We start from the raw sequence: 16,798 nt of genomic DNA on the forward strand, positions 1-16,798 counted from the left end.
AATACATGTGCACTTCCTACTCTGTCTCACTTCCACTATTCGTAGATGTCATGTTCTTCTACAGAGAAAAAGAATCCATGCTTGATCTATCCATACTATGTATACAGGGTGATTCAAAACAACCTTCCATTATTAAAAGTATAAAATCCTGATAAAATTCTAAAACAACTTTTCCTCTTGCAAAATTTTGGCAAAAGCTTAGATTTTAAATTATTAACAAAAATAGTAGACCTATTGCGGGTCGGGTACGGGAGGTAGACAGGTGCGGCGCAACTCACCGTCAGACGTGGACGCTAACGCGGAGTACCCGCAGCAATCAGTTGATCACACTACACATGTTATACACTAGCTACGTTCCAATATTCATTGCGAGCATAAAAATCTGTATTTTGTATCTGTAACGTGGTGCGACGGATGTCTTGCTCTGTTGGGGTACAGCTCGGCGTATCTTCGAGCAGCAGCGGCGACCTGGCCGTGACAGGAGTGTCAATAGCATGTCATAATATTCTTCGTTCGTGTATGTTGCCATATCGTCTTGACGTTAACGCTTCCAATAACCGCAGGATTATTGATTAACGCATCGATTGTTTCAACGCATTTATACGATCGTCGCGGGATGTCCATTGGTCCATCCCTCACCACGCACGACCGCTGCTTCGCATTGGTCGTGCAATGAATACGAGTGAATGAGTGAGAAAGAGACAGAAAGACTCGGAAAGATCGAGAACGTGCTTGTATGTGTGTGCGCGTACAATCCTGGCTGTTTTCCAAAATTTTTGCCAGTTATAACAATCACCTAACGTCACAGAAAATACAGATTTTTATGCTGACAATGAATATTGGAACGTAGCTAGTGTATAACATGTGTAGTGTGATCAGCTGATTGCTGCGGGTACTCCGCGTTAGCGCCCACGTCTGACGGTGAGTTGCGCCGCACCTGTCTATCTCCCGTACCCGACCCGCAATAGGTCTACTATTTTTGTTAATAATTAAAAATCTAAGCTTTTGCCAAAATTTTGTAAGAGGAAAAGTTGTTTTAGAATTTTATCAGGATTTTATACTTTTAATAATGGAAGGTTGTTTTGAATCACCCTGTATAGGAGCATTGCAGTTATTGGAGCAAGAACGCGGTCTAGCAACTGTTACCAACGCGCGGCAAGGGAAAGGACAATGTGTAACTATTTGGCGCTAGTTTTATTTCGTCGTTCCTAGGTCTCGCCGGGCTCCGGTAACAGTTGCTGTATCAACTGGGTCCAGCTGTAACTAGGGTTGTCAGATGGCCAGAATTTCCGGGAATATTCTGGAATTCTTAACCCCTTAACTGCTAGCACATTTTAAGAAAAATGGTTCAGATTGCCAAAAATGAAAAGTTATTGAAAATAGTTGAAACCTTGTATCTGAGTTTTTAGGAATGCTGAATGCGAATTTTCTATGAAAATATCAAAATTCAAAATGGTGGCTCCAACATGACGGCTTCAATATAACAAAAAAAAATAGAAAATTCGCATGTTTTTCAACAATCACTAGTTGAAAGTAGCTGAAACCTTACATATGGAAGTTTTTAGGGATGCTGATTACGAATTTCCTATGAAGCCACCGAAATTCAGAATAGTGACTTCAGTACAGCAGATAAATAGAAAACATTTTGTAGTGAAAATAATATAAAATTGTCAAGGTATGCAGGAGTCTTTTCGGGTTTATGAATTTCTCATTCAAATAGCGAATTTCAAAATGGCAGCTTTAGTATTCTGAAAAATATAAATATTTTTATTTTCCAAAGAACATTGATCTCCTTGTATTATACAGGGTGTTTGATAGCTGATCATGCAGACGAAAGTTGAAGATAGATTGGGTGTAGCCGAGAAAAAAAGTCATGTACCATAATGTCAAATTGGCAATAGTTACCGAGTTATTAATTAAAACATGTGAGCCAACGAGCGCGTAGAGAGCGGAGGGCGGCCGCAGTAAGCACGTAGACATTTGTTACAGGCGGGGTCAGCGAGTTGCGGTGTAGACAAGCGCGCGTGGCGAGGAGCAACGTAAGCGACAAGAGGCGATCGCGCGCGACGAGGAGCGAGCTTTTTCTTTATAGCTTTTTCCTTGTAGCTCGCTCACTCCTCATCGTTCGCGCTCGCTCGCTCTTCGTCGCGCTCGCTCGCCTCTTGTCGTTCGCGCTCACTCGCTCCTCCTCGCGCGCGTTCGCCTCTTGTTGTTTACGTTGCCTCTCGCCGCGCGCGCTCGCCTACCATTACACGCTGACTCCGCCTGTATCAAATGTCTATGTGCTTACTGCGGTCGTCCTCCGCTCTCTACGCGCTCGTTGGCTCACATGTTTTAATTAATAACTCGATAATTATTGGCAATTTGACATTATGGTACATGACTTTTCTTCTCGGCTACACCCAATCTATCTCCAACTTTCGTCTGCATGATCAGCTATCAAACACCCTGTATATATGTACGTCATTAGTCGTCATATACGTATCACTGATTCAGTTGCCAGAAATAAAATTTGTTAAAAATGACAAAGGATCATGTTCAGCGTTCCCAAAAATATATAAAAATACGTTATTATTCATTTTATTATTCAAAACACTTGTGGTTTTTGACATAGCTCAATACACCATGACAAAATTTTTAAAAAATCGAAAAAATGACTTTGTTGTAGCCACGATATCTTTTTCTAGAAACAATTTTACAAAACCAGTAACGGGATCGTGCTTAGCATACACGGAAAACATATAAAACATATTTCTTTGTTATCTAAAATACTTCTGGGCGCTGATATTCTCAAATATTCTGTGAAAGATTTGCCTTTTTCTGGCAGTCTGTGAAAAGTCCAAAATGACAAAGATCTTTGTCATTGGCAGTTAAAGGGTTAAGCTTGTCCCGTGTCCAGAAATTTAAGTCTTTTGTCCCAGAAAATCAGAATTTCAACAAAATCATAATCATAACATTCATCATAAACATTCATGTTTCTAACTGGTACCAGAGAGAAACCTGAGAGCTGCCACCTAAGAAAATTGATGTCAACAAAGCCATTCGCGTAGTAAAAAATACAATCGCACAGTTTATGTCCAAACTTCTCTCTGCTGGTACCTACGAGGGTAGTCCCAAAAGTACCTGACCTAACAAAGAAAATACAAAAAATTTGGGAAAAAATATCTTTATTTCTTTACATAGTCTCCTTTTAGCTCAACACACTTTCCCCAGCGATGTTCAATAGCTTCGATACTCTGTTTATAGTGGGAATCGTCGAGCTCTTCAAAATAGCCATCAACCGCAGACTCCACCTCTTCATTGTTGACAAATCTTTTACCACCGAGCCATTTTTTCAAGTTTGGAAACAAAATAATCCGAAGGGACTAAATCTGGCGAATAGGGTGCGTGAGGAAGTAATTCGAACTTTAACTCATTGATTTTGGCCATCGCGATAACAAGTGTGTGAACTGGTGCATTATCCTGATGAAACAAAACTTTCTTTTTCGCCAAATGTGGCCGTTTTTTCTTGATTTCGTCACTTAAACGCTGCAATAAGTTCGCATAATACTCGCCGTTGATTGTTTTTCCTTTCTGAAGATAATCAATGAAAATTATCCCACGCGCATCCCAAAACCTGACGCCATGACCTTGTCTGTAGATGGAACTGTCTTCGCCTTCTTTGGAGCCGATTCTCCCCTTTCAGTCCATTATTTTGACTGTTCCTTCATCTCAGGTGTGAAGTGATGAGCCCATGTTTCATCCATGGTTATGAATCGACGCAAAAACTCGGTTTTATTGCTGCGAAACTTCGCCAAACATTCGACTGAAACATCCTCACAACGCTGTTTTTGTTCTAATCGCGGCACCCATCTTACGCACAGCTTTCTCATGTCCAAATTTTCAGTCAATATGTGATGTACAGCACTTTTTGAAATGCCTACCATGTCTAACTCGCGCACTTTCAGTCGACGGTCATCCAATACCATTTTGTGGATTTTCTTCACCATTTCTAGCGTGGTCACCTCATTTGGTCGACCACTGCGATGTTCGTCTTGGCAGCTCGTACGGCCTCGTTTAAACTCTGCCACCTAATATTTTACTGTTGTGAAGGAGCAGACTCCCCCAGAGTAGAATCTAGCTCCGCTTTGATATTGGTTGGACTGAGGCCTTTCAAATGAAAATATTGTATCACATAACAATGACCAATTTTTTCCATGTTTATAAATTCACTGAGAGCGTTCACTATTGATGGCTGCCAAACAAATACTAAACAACGTAGCATCGTCAAACTTCAAACTTAAGCTTTATAAGGTTGGTACTTTCTACCATAGTCATTCTTTTCAAACAACAACTGCCATCTATACGTCAGGTCGGGTACTTCTGGGACTACTCTCGTAATTCACGCATTTGTTTATTGCGAATGCACAGCGGCATCTCTTAAGGCCATTACACATAAACGAACTTAAGCAGTAAGACGTAAGCAGTAAGCAAATCGCCTAATCACAATCGAAATTTAAGGACGCCATTTTAAAACATACGAGAATAATTGATTGTGATTAGTCAGTTTCTTTACTGCTTACATCTTACTGCTTGCGTTTATTTGTGTGTGATGGCCTTTAGCCGTCTTACCCTCTTCTTTTTTTCTTATTTTGATTACGGTGAGGAAATCCTCATGGATACCCTTGCCCCTTGGGGGGGGAGGTTATGCCGGACTCTTACCGGCTAAAACTCCACCGGGATGTCTTTCAGGCGGGTCAGAGTATGGGGAGTCGGGGGAACTGCGCCTGCACTTCCTCCCCGACAACCGTCTTACTCCTTTACAGTGCTGGACAAAATAAATCATACACCTTTCAATAAATTGAATTTGTTAGTGTAACTATTTTTTTAAGAAGCAAATAAATTATTAGATAGAAAAATGAAAGCATTTCAAAGTATTTAAATAAAGAAAATATGAAATAGTAAAACTTGTGCTCAATTTTTTTGTAAAATATTTATTATTCAATATTGTTACATTTTGCCCTGGACAAAATAAATCATATATTTACATAATATAACGTAGGCAACTGTCAATTTCGTCGTTCTGCTATTGTTCGTCATTCTACTGTTTGTTTGTATTAATACGACTAGAATTTACGTGTTCGGTGAATCAATAGTAACTATAACGAGCAATAATAACTATAACGAGCAAGAACAACACAGAAGCAAATTTCTCTTGATATCCGAAATTTGGTCATTCGCGACTGACAGAATGGTAAATCTTTTAGGATAATTGCTAATAAATACTCGATCTCTATTGGAACAGTTCAACATATCTGGAAAAAATATGAAATACATGAGATAGTGGCAAACTATTCCGGAAAAGGTAGAAAACGGGCTACAACTTTTCGTAATGATACCAGAATCGTTCACATGGGAAAACAAAATCCCAACCTGTCATCACGAAACATTGTGGAATCGATGAACCTGACTGTCAACAGTCGTACTGTGCGTCGCAGGCTTAAGGAATCTGGACTAAAAAACGTGTTTGCATCAAAGCGTCCCTTTATCGATAAAATAAATAAGAAGAAGCGATTCGAGTTTGCCAAGAAGTACAAAAACGGCGGTCTAGAGCACTGCTGGGAATTAAGTGAGTAGCGCGAGCCGATTTCAGAGGCAACGCCTGCGCTTCCCCCACTACCTCTCGAAGCGCGACGGCCGAGCCGCCGATCGCGCTCTGAGACGCTTTGCCTCAGGAACGATTTCATATACGATATAAGATGGGATCGCACCCTCTGTCAAACCAAAAATAAAATATTTATTTATCCTTAAAAAATAATTCTTACTCTCATTAATGATGAAATATTACGCTTTTATTTCTAATATAATAAATTCTCTTTAATAATAATATAGTGATAACAATAATTAAGAATATAATTATTAAAGTTTTGTTAATAGATTTCCACTATGAGGTACTATTGTTGATGCGTTTTTTTTTTAATGGTTTGCCCAGTAGGCCTACTGCACTAAAAATTAATGAAGATGAAATATATGGCTTAGCAGGAAAGTGCTACATCGTGAGAAATATAAAAACGAAAGAGGAAGAATAAATACAGAGCGCAAAATGGTCAATTTTTATAGAAATATTAATTGGATTTTCTTCCTCGTTTATATGTCGATTTTACTAGGGATGATATATCCACAGAAATTTTGGAAGAGGTAGTACGCATTAACGAAGATAGTGATGCATCGCTCAAAGATGAAAGAACATTTGTCTGTTTTTATGATTTTCATTTTGGAAAAAGAACATTCGCATAAATATGTAGACCCAAACATAGAGAAGATTCGAAGATCGAAATTTCTAAGATGTGGATAACACGATGCGTCTAAAATTTTGAAGAATTCGACACCCTTTTTTTGCCGTATTTTTAGCGAAATATCATATTGCAAATCGCACAATTTTGCCTGAAGATGTAGACATTGTTCCTCGATTTGCCCAGTGAGAGGCTTCTCAAAGAGTATTAAATCTTTTCTTAGCATTTCGAAATCATTGAAACGCGTATCAAACTGATTTATTAAAGAATCAATAACATTACATTGTTTAACGAAATTACAATTTGTACCGTATTCTTCAAAGAGAAATAAAATTTAATTTAATTTTTATTTCTTTCTTCGAAGATTTAGACTTACTTTGCAAGTTTGCTCTAGTCATTGACATGACAAACCATTTAAATATTATATTTTAAATTTAAAGCTGCAAAAGACCAACCAAACTATTTCGCAGGTAGTTAGTCATGTCGATTCCTTTCGCAGGAAACTAATATTCTTTAAAAATCAGTTACCAAATAATATTCTTCACTTTTTTGCTTCTTGCCAGATTCTCTTTGAAACATACGGTACAAATTGTAATTTCGTTAAACAATGTAATGTTATTGATTCTATAATAAATCAGTTTGGTACGCGTTTTGATACGCAGTGATTTCGAAATCCTAAGAAAAGATTGAATACTTTTTGAGAATCTTCTTACTCTGCAAATCGAGGAACAATGTCTACATCTTCAGGCAGAATTATGGAAAGTAAAATGGAGGGGATAAAGAAATGGATGGAAGAAAGGGAAGAGGAAAGTAGGACAATAATAGGGGGAGATTTTAATGCAAGGACCGGAGAGGAAGGGGGTGGAAAGAAAGGGAGGATTGGAGAAGAGGAGGAAAAGAGAGATGCTCAAAAGATAAAAAGGTAAATAAGGAGGGAAGGAGACTGGTGCACATTATAGAATAAATGGGTCATCTTGAACGGAGGAGTGAAAGGGGATGAAGGGGGAGAATACACATATACAGGGGGGAGGGGAGAGTCGATAATTGACTATGCTCTAGGAAATGAAGAGGTAATAGAAGAGATAGAGAAGATAGAAATAGGGGAGGAGGTGGATTCGGACCATCAATCAGTTGGGATATGAATAAAGGGAGAACGGGAAAGGAGAAAGAAGGAAGGAAGAAGGAAGGAAAGGCACGGAAGGGGGAGATGGGATAAGGAAGGAATAGAAAAACTTGATAGGGAAATGGGAAAGATACAAAGGGGAAGAAAAAGAGTAGGGAAGGAGATAAGGATGGTGGAAGAAAGGATAAGGAAGGTGATAAAAAAGGGAGAGGAGGGAAAAGAAGGAGGAGAAGAGAACAGGAAGGGGTGGTGGGATAGAGAATGTAAGGAGAGGAAGGGAGAGGTGAGAAGAGAACTAAGGAAGTGGAGAAGAGGAGGGGGAGGTGAGGAGTATAGGGAAAAGAGAAGGGAATATAAAAAGTTATGTGAGAGAAAAAGGGAGGAGGAGAGAGAAAGGTGGAAAAAAGAAGCGAAGGAGGCAAAAACAGAAGGGAAAGTGTGGGAGATAGTGAGAAGGGAGAGGGAAGAGAATAAAGGAAATAGAAATGAGGGAATGGAAGGAGTGCTTCATGAGAATATTAGGAGGAATAGAGAGAAGAGTAGTGAGAGGAGAAGCAAGGAGGGGGGAAATGAGAGGGAAGAGGAAATAGAGAGAGAAGAGATAAGAAAGGTAATAAAGAAGTTGAAGGAAGGAAAGGCGATGGGAAAGGATGGAATACCAAATGAGGTGTGGAAATATGGAGGGGAGGAAATAGAGAAATGGGCATGGGAGGTATGCAGAAGGGTATGGGAAAGAGAGGAGTGGTCGGAGGATTGGAAGGAAGGAATAATAATACCGATAAGGAAGAAAGGAAAAGGAGAGAAGGTCACGGAATATAGAGGGGTAACATTGATGCAAGTTATACAAGATCTATACGGCTAATACGGCATATTAGCAGAAAGAGTGAGGGAGGAGGTGGAAGAGAAAAGATTACTGTCAGGGAGTTAAGCAGATTTCAGAAAGGGGATGGGATCAGTCGATAATATATATGTATTAAACTACCTGATCAATAGACAACTAGGAAAGAAAGAAGGGAAATTGACAGCGATGTTTGTAGATTTAAAGGCGGCGTTTGACTTAATAGATAGAGGCAATGAGGGAAAGAGGAGTGAGAGAGGGATGATTGGTGAGTAGGGTAGAAGAAGTAATAAGGGAAACAGAGAGCAGGGTGAGAGTGGGGGAGGAGGTAGGAGAAGAATTTTGGATAGCGAAGGGAGTTAGACAGGGATGTCCATTAAGTCCGATATTATTTAACATATTAATAGCAGACTTGGAGGAGGAGATACAAAAGGGAAAATGGGGAGGGGTTAAGATAGGAGAGGAAAAAATACATACGCTGTCATATGCAGACGACGTGATGTTGATGGCAGAGAAAGAGGAAGAGATGAGGGCGATGATAGCAAGGTTGGAGAGATACCTAGAAAGGAAAGGACTAGAAATGAACTAGGACTAGAATACGGAAAAGACAAAGATAATGAGGTTCAGAAAGGAAGGGGGAAGGAAAAAGAAGAGAGAATGGAGATGGAAGGGAAAAAGATTGGAAGAAGTAAAAGAGTATAAATATCTGGGATAGTACAGAATAATGGAGGACAAGAAGGGCATATAAAAGAAAGGAATAGAAAGGCGGTGGTGGCAATGAGAGTGGTATGGGGAATAGGGAAGAGGGTGTGGGGAAAAGACTGGAAGAGAAGACTATGGTTGTATGATACGCTGATATGGACGGTGATGGGATATGGAGCGGAGGTATGGGGGTGGAAGGAAAGAAAAGAATTAGAAGGGACACACGATAAGTATATAAAATGGACAATGGGGACAGAGGGAAGAACGCCAGGGTACTTGGTAAGGGAGGAGACGGGGAGAGAGAAGATGAGGGGGAGAGCAGGGAAGAGAGCATGGAATTTCGAGAGGAAGTTGCAAGAGGGAGAGGGAGGAGAGGTAACAAGAAAATGTTGGCAAGAAATGAAGGAGAGGTGGAAGCGGAAGAGAATATTAGGAAAGTGGGAACAGGAGAGAAGGGAGTTCATGAGGGAGAGAGAGATAAGGGAAGAAATATGGGGGACAATGGAATATGAAGAGGTGGAAAGAAAGGATAGAGAACTGCAATGGGAGGAGAGATGGAAAAGAATAAAGGAATCGAGATATAATAAGTGGTACAAATTTGTGAAAGGAGAAGGGATACCGGAATACTTAGAGAAGGGATGGGCAGAAGGGAGATGGAGGAGGATATGGAGATTCAGGATAGGAAATGAAATAAGAGAGAGAGAGTATTGGGAGAAGAAAGAGAAAAGGAAATGTAGGGTGTGCGAGAAGGAAGAAGAGACATGGGAGTACATATGGGAGGAATGTATGAGGTGGGAAGGAGAGGAAGAAGTAGGTTGGGCAGAAATAGTGGAGAAGATGTTGGGAGAGGGAAGAGAGGGGAGGAGTGAATGAAGAGGATAGAAGGGGGGAGATACCGACGGGGGAGGGATGGGAGGGAGAGAGAAAGAGAGAGGAAGAGAGAGAGGAAAATTCGGAAGCTGAAGGTCCAAAATAGATTATAAGTAGATTTAAGTAGAGATAAGTAGTAAATAAGATAGATGTAAGTTAGAAATAAGTTATAAGTTAGAATTAAGTAGTATGTAAGTGATAGTTAAGTTAAATAGATAGGAGAGAGGGTGTGTGTGTGGCGAGGCTGGAGGGAGAGAGGCGCGGGTGTGAAGTGTAAAACGGCGATAGAAGGGGAAGCGAATAAGAAATGAATTGTAATCCCGGAGGGAAAACAATAAAGAAATACATACATAACTGACAAAACATCGTACAATGCAGCATTCCAGAAAGCCTGGGAAGAAATTGATCCTGCATACTTGAAAAAATTAGTCTAGAGTATGCCCTGCTGCTTGGAAGCAGTACTAAAATCTAAAGGCAGTCACACCAAGTATTAAACACCATTAGAATTAACTTTGTTTGTTAACTATTATTTCTAAAAGTGATTTATATGATTTATTTTGTCCAGGGCAAAATGTAACAATATTGAATAATAAACGTTTTACAAAAGAATTGAGAACAATTTTTACTATTTCATATTTTCTTTATTTAAATATCTTGTGAAATACTTTCATTTTCCTGTACCTAATAATTTATTTGCTTCTTAAAAAAATAGTCACATTAACAAATTCAATTTATTGAAAGGCGTATGATTTATTTTGTCCAGCACTATATCTTTCAAATTTAACTAAAATTCTCTAACAACCTATTTTTCAACCATCGCCTAAAAAATGTTTCGGAAATAGTCATTTCGCATTTGGCAACTTTAGCTGTAACCTGAATGGCTGTAATGCTCTTCCATTCATCTCGACGGATGTTCACTTGTCAGATTCCTATAATTAATTATGCAATTATAATTGAATAACTCGATTGCGAATATTGTAAAATGGTATAAGACTTTCATGTTTTAATCAGTTCTACGCCTCTATTGGTTATGGCTACATGAGTTACTAAACACAGGGTGTCCCAGAACAATTTTTACAGAGCTCGTGGAGACATAGACCGAATTAATTAAGACAAACATAAAAATCCCATATCGTTTTGCAATATTCACGATAATTATTGAGTTATTAATTAAAGAAATCTGACGAGTGAACGCGCGCGCCGAGATGGATGATTGGAGAAGCGTCGCAGCCTCTTGAGTCACAGCGTGGTCTAGTCGATCTAACAACTGTTGGCGGCGTACGGGAAGATAAAACACAATAGCGACGCGTTGTCCTTCCCATCGCCGCGTACCTGCAAGTTGCGGCACAGTTGCTGGATCGACTGGGCCGAGTTGTGGCTCGAGCGGCTGCAACGTTTCTCTAATCATCCATATCAGTACGCGCCCCCTCCTCAGATTTCTATTCATTAATAACTTGATAAATATCGTGAATATCGCAAAATAGTATAGGACTTTTTTGTTTGTCTTAACTCGCTGTATGTCTCCACGAGTTCTGTAAAAATTATTCTGGTATACTCTGTACAATTAAGTATGTTTATACATCGCCATATAACGAAATTTATATATTGATATAGTATGAGATTTATAATCATAAATATTTTATGTCAAATTGTTCGGTCACATGTTTTACATTTTATATACTAACAGATGTTTGCAAGAACAGCATAAAAAGTTAACGAAAAAGTTAAAGGAACGTGTACATATCGGTCTAACTTAGGTGTAGCCCGTATCTGTGTGCTTTTTACATATTCCGGCTGTTATTAAATATTTTGAATTTTACAATGTGAAAATCTAAAAAGCAGGGAAGATAGTTATTATGTGATTATGTTAAAAACAAAGTTCTTTTTTTAGAGACTTTAAGGATACTGTCCCTCCTTAATAAATAATCAAACTCTTTTTTATTTCCTGGATGTTTCCTCATTACACGAATTATCAACGTTATATCAACGTAGGCAATTTACAGTTTTAAAAGTCCAAACAAACAATAGATTTACATTAGAATAATAGTGCCAAGTATGAGAGCACATATTAAAATAATCGATATTTCTAATTTCTTGGATGTCTAATATTTTTAGCTTACCAATCGGAGTCCCCATTGTCCCGTACTAAAGGTAGTCATACTTGATGCTTCCAGGAATTATGCATCTTGTCTGTATATACATATATATATATATACATATGCACATACACACGCACGCACGGACACGCGCGTGCATGCGTACGTGCAGCATGCACGCACGCGTGTGTGTATATGCATGCATGTATGTATATATGTATGTATGTATATATGTATTAGGTAAATCGGAAAGTTCCGTCCGTTTAGCGACAAGTAGCTATAGCTAGAACTGTCGTTAACCTGTAATGTCTAAACGAAGCTTAATAGTTTATTTTGACGTCTGTCAATAACATTCAGTACATAAAAGTATACGTTTGTATCAATAACATTGTTTTTCACTGCATCGAAAATGTCGAAATTTGAGCCAAATAAGCGTCATTTGCGCGAAGTGTTAATCTTTTGCTTCAATTGGAAGAAAATTGCAGCTGAAGCTCATCGAATGCTTGTAGAAGTTTATGGTGATAATGCTCCTTCCGATAAAACATGCAGAGATTGGTTTCGACGCTTTAAAATTGATGATTTTGATGTAGAGAACAAAGAGCGTTCTGGACGGCCAAGAGTATTCGAAGATGAAGAATTGCAGGCATTGGTGGACGAAGACCCATGTCAAACGTAAAAGCAACTTGCAGAAGCATTAAATGGTGCTCAATCTGTCATTTCCGGTCGTTTAAAAGCCTTAGGAAAGGTTTACAAGGAAGGAAAATAGGTCCCATATGAACTGAAGCCAAGAGACATTGAAAGGCGAAAAACCACCTGCGAAATTCTGCTCACTAGGCAACAAAGAAAGGGGTTTTCACATCGTATCATCACTGGGGATGAAAAATGGATTTATTTTGACAATCCCAAACATCGAAAAACTATTTGCGATCCCGGCCAACCCTCAACATCGACGCCAAAGCAGAATATCCACGGAAAGAAAGCACTGCTCTGTATTTGGTGGGATCAGAAAGGTATGCTGTACCATGAGCTGTTGAAAAGTGGTCAAACAGTCACAAGAAATTTCTACAGAGAACAAATGATCCGTTTGAGCCGAGCATTGCACGAAAAACGATAAGAATATGAAACGAGACTGCATAAAGTGATTTTGCTTCATGACAACGCTCGGCCTCATGTCATAAAATCTGTCAAGGAAACGTTAGAAGCACTTCGCTGGGAAGTGTTACCCCATGCGGCTTATTCACCAGACTGTGCCCCTTCCGACTACCATTTGTTTCGGTCGATGGCATACGCTCTTGCTGAGGAATGTTTCAATTCTTATGAAAACATCGAAAAATGGGTCTCCGACTGGATAGCCTCCAAAGATGAGTCATTCTTTCGCCGCGAAATTCGCTTGCTGACCGAAAGATGGGAAAAAGTCATTGCTAACGATGGACAATATTTTGATTGATGTATTTTTTCACTTTGTTTCTTAAATAAAGCCATACGTTTTGCAAGAAAACGGACGGAACTTTCCGATTGACCTAATATATATATCTGTATGTCATACATACATACGCAAATATACATTGTCTGCCTGCTTAGCTATTGTAGAAGATCATAATGCAAGATCATATAAGTTTATTTTACTGATTTACGTACTAACGAATGTTGTCAATTATTTTGAAATATATGTAGGCTTGTACGGATATGCGGAAGTCTGTAATATCCGAATAAAAAAGAAAATTTAAATGCACACAAACAGTGTGATTCAGTTAAAATGTTACAAATTTATAGGTTGAAAACGAAGTATTTTAGAGAAAAAAATGTTTTTTACAAAACTTTTATGACCTCGAGAGAAACATAAGATCATGTCATTAGTTTGACCTTGGACAGTTGTTTGAAGATTACATAAAGGTCACTTTAAATTTCTTGAATGGAAACCCTCATTTTTTATTGCATATTTTTATAATATCTCAAGAGCTTTCCAAGATAATATAATAAAGTATTTTTCATGAAATACTTTTCGAGTTGTGAAGTTTGAAAGTTACAGCATCCCACGCTTTAGCATCATCAAAAGTTTACCGCGTAGAGATTAAATCAGATGGATATATATCTGCTCGCAGAATCAAAATTTGCACCGTTAATGCCATTATCATCGTACTCATCAATGAAAGCATATTGCTCCGAAATTTCTGTGATTTAGTCGTTTCAATTAAAAAAGAGTTGTGACACGAAGTCGGAAGCTTAATTGTCCAGAACGCTTTCTTAGAAAATAAAATTATTTTGCATTTATCAGGATAGTCAGATAGTCAGATTTCTCTCCCATTGAAATTATCACTATTTTTCACATTATTCTTCTGACATACAGTACTGGACAAAATAAAGTACGCACCTCGAATATTTTCACGTTTTCGTAAATAATTCGGCAGTCTTTTGAGGGATAGAATAATAATCTACTTGGACAAAAAGAAAGTTTCTCAGTCTACTCTTAAGTTTAAATGAAAAAATTCCAAAAACATTAAAGATCCTTCAATAGTTAAGTCTATTACATTATTATGTTTACTTTGGACAAAATAAAGTACGCAGATAATAATAAGGAGCAATTAAAAAATAAGGAGCAAATTAAAGATAAAATTTTAAACTAGTATTTCGTATAGCCGTTTGCTTGTATGACTGTTTGCAAACGTCGAGGCATACTCTCGACTAGATTTTGGATATGCTGTTGGTCGATGTTTTTTCACGCATCTTCCAAGGCTTTGAACAAGTTGATCTTATTCGTTACGTCGCTCTTGTCAATCTTCTGGTCTAAAATGAGCCACAGATTTTCAATTGAGTTTAAATCTGGCAGTTGTGCCGGCCAATCCAGCAGTTTGATCCTCGAATCATGGAAAATGGCAGTACTTTTACGAGCAGTTTTTATGTTTCGGATTATTATCTTATTGAAAGATAAAATTATTTTCCAGACTAATCTTTAGTAGAGACTCCTCCAAATGTTTGTTAAGGATATCAATATATTACATCTGTTGTCATAATACCATTGGTCTTGATCAGATTTCCCAGACCTGATTACGCAAAATACTTCCATACCATAATACTGTCTTTTCTGTGCTTGATCGTCGTTTGGACATTTTTATCTAAAAATTTTTCGCTAGGCTTTAACCAAACCCGCAATCATCATTTATGACCGAAGAGGTTAAACTTACTTCCGCCACTTCAAATTACCTTGTTCCAAAAGTCCACTGGCTTATCGATGTATTTCTTAATAAATTCCAGACGTTTGATTTTTTTGATCTTTCGAATTAAAGGGTGACGCAGTGTAAAACTGTTTTTCAGCCCAGTTTTCCGGAGTCTTCTACGTATGATTTGTTCAGAAATGTTTAATTGAACATTTTCCCGGATTATACAACTGGTAACAATCGCTTTTCTTTTTTATTCCTAGATGATCAGTCGATCCTTGACTGGATTGGTCTTCTTCCTTCCGCGACCGGATTATTCACTATTGTGATGGATTTAATAAATTTTTTTCCACATTTACCTTTATTTTAACCACAACTTCAGTTACGCTGTACTTTCGACTGATTTCCCCACTGGAGAGTTCCTTCTGTTGGTCCGAATTATTAAATTTGCACATTTTATTTAGTTTCCATAGTTATTGATGAATGATCGATACATTACTCTTCTCAACAGCATCAATATCTAATAAAACAATTACTACAAGCACATTTATTTATATAATCTCTCTCATTTCCAGCAGCACCGAGAAGTAATCTACATGTTCTAATTAATGAAAGTAAATAAACATTCCAGTACATACTTTATTTTATCCAAGGTAAACTCCAATGATAATAAATGTAACAGACTTAACTATTGAAGAACTTTTTATATTTTTTTGAAATTTTTTCAAACTTAAAACTTAAAAATAAGCTAAAAAAATCTTTTTTGTCCGAATATATCAGTGCGTGAAATTATTTTCATTTTTCAGACGGTTTTTGAGAGTTTTATCCCACTTATTTCTCCTTACCTTTTCCTTACTGCACCCACACGTCCGCTGGCCAATAATTAGTTTGTTCAGTACTACCTCCGTACTATATATACAATTTGACCTCTGTGCGGTACACCTTTTGTAGTGTTAATGCCGGTGGTATTATAAGCTTTTAAACTTTATAACTCGAGAAATATTTAATGAGAATAATTTAATAAAAAATAGTTGATTATAGAAAGCTCTTGAGATAAGCATATAAAAATATTCACTGAAAAATGAGGGTTTTCATTAAAAAAATTTAAGATAATTTTCATACAATCTTTAAACAACTATCCAAGGTCAAACCAATGGCATCAGTTTATGTCCTTCTAAAGTTATAAAACTTTTATAAGAAATATTTTTCTCTAAAATATTTCATTTCCAATATATAAGTGTATGACAGATTAACTGACTCACCCTGTGTATTTTAAACTATTTTATGAAGAGAAGTTTATATTTATAAATATACACACATATGTATATATGTGTGTATGTGTGTATGTATAATTATTTTATAATTAAAATTCCACCTGAAAAATAAGGCTGTTCGCATATTCGAAGGCAATGTTGCTTAAATGCAATATAATATATGAAATTATTTCGTCTTTTCGATATGAATATGCCAATAACTAACGTATGATTCTCTATACGTATTAAATTTTTGTGTATGCATATTCTTGAGTTAAGTATTGAATGAGATCTCATTATGTCGTAAAACTGTATCCAAATCATTTCGCGCATAGATATTGCAAATAAAAAGAAGTAATTTAACGAATTATATATCTCTTCAATATTTCTTCTAGATTGAAGACAAAGCGAGTATTATACCCTTGGTCGCTGGTATGCGTAAAGATGTTCTGTTATTAATCTCTGAGGTAAGTTAATATAATGCAAGTA

The 16,798-nt window shown here is 37.5% G+C and overlaps 1 protein-coding gene across 6 annotated transcripts in view; it reads left to right on the forward strand.

Annotated features, from left to right (window-relative positions):
• The window catches only part of Dhc64C (dynein heavy chain, cytoplasmic), a 109,072-nt gene that overhangs the window by 68,533 nt on the left and 23,741 nt on the right, over nt 1–16,798 (forward strand). For 4 of the 6 annotated variants that reach the window (XM_025303582.1, XM_025303583.1, XM_025303581.1 and 1 more), the window contains exon 5: nt 16,705–16,776. In XM_025303582.1, the coding sequence (XP_025159367.1) occupies nt 16,705–16,776 (72 nt within the window). Of the gene's footprint in view, nt 1–11,920; nt 11,957–16,704; nt 16,777–16,798 lie in introns of all 6 variants that reach the window. The other 2 variants (XM_025303579.1, XM_025303578.1) reach the window with 1 other exon arrangement.

The sequence above is a fragment of the Harpegnathos saltator genome, unplaced genomic scaffold (assembly GCF_003227715.2).
Source record: "Harpegnathos saltator strain DR-91 unplaced genomic scaffold, Hsal_v8.6 scaffold557, whole genome shotgun sequence".
NCBI classification, from domain to species: Eukaryota; Metazoa; Arthropoda; class Insecta; order Hymenoptera; family Formicidae; genus Harpegnathos; species Harpegnathos saltator.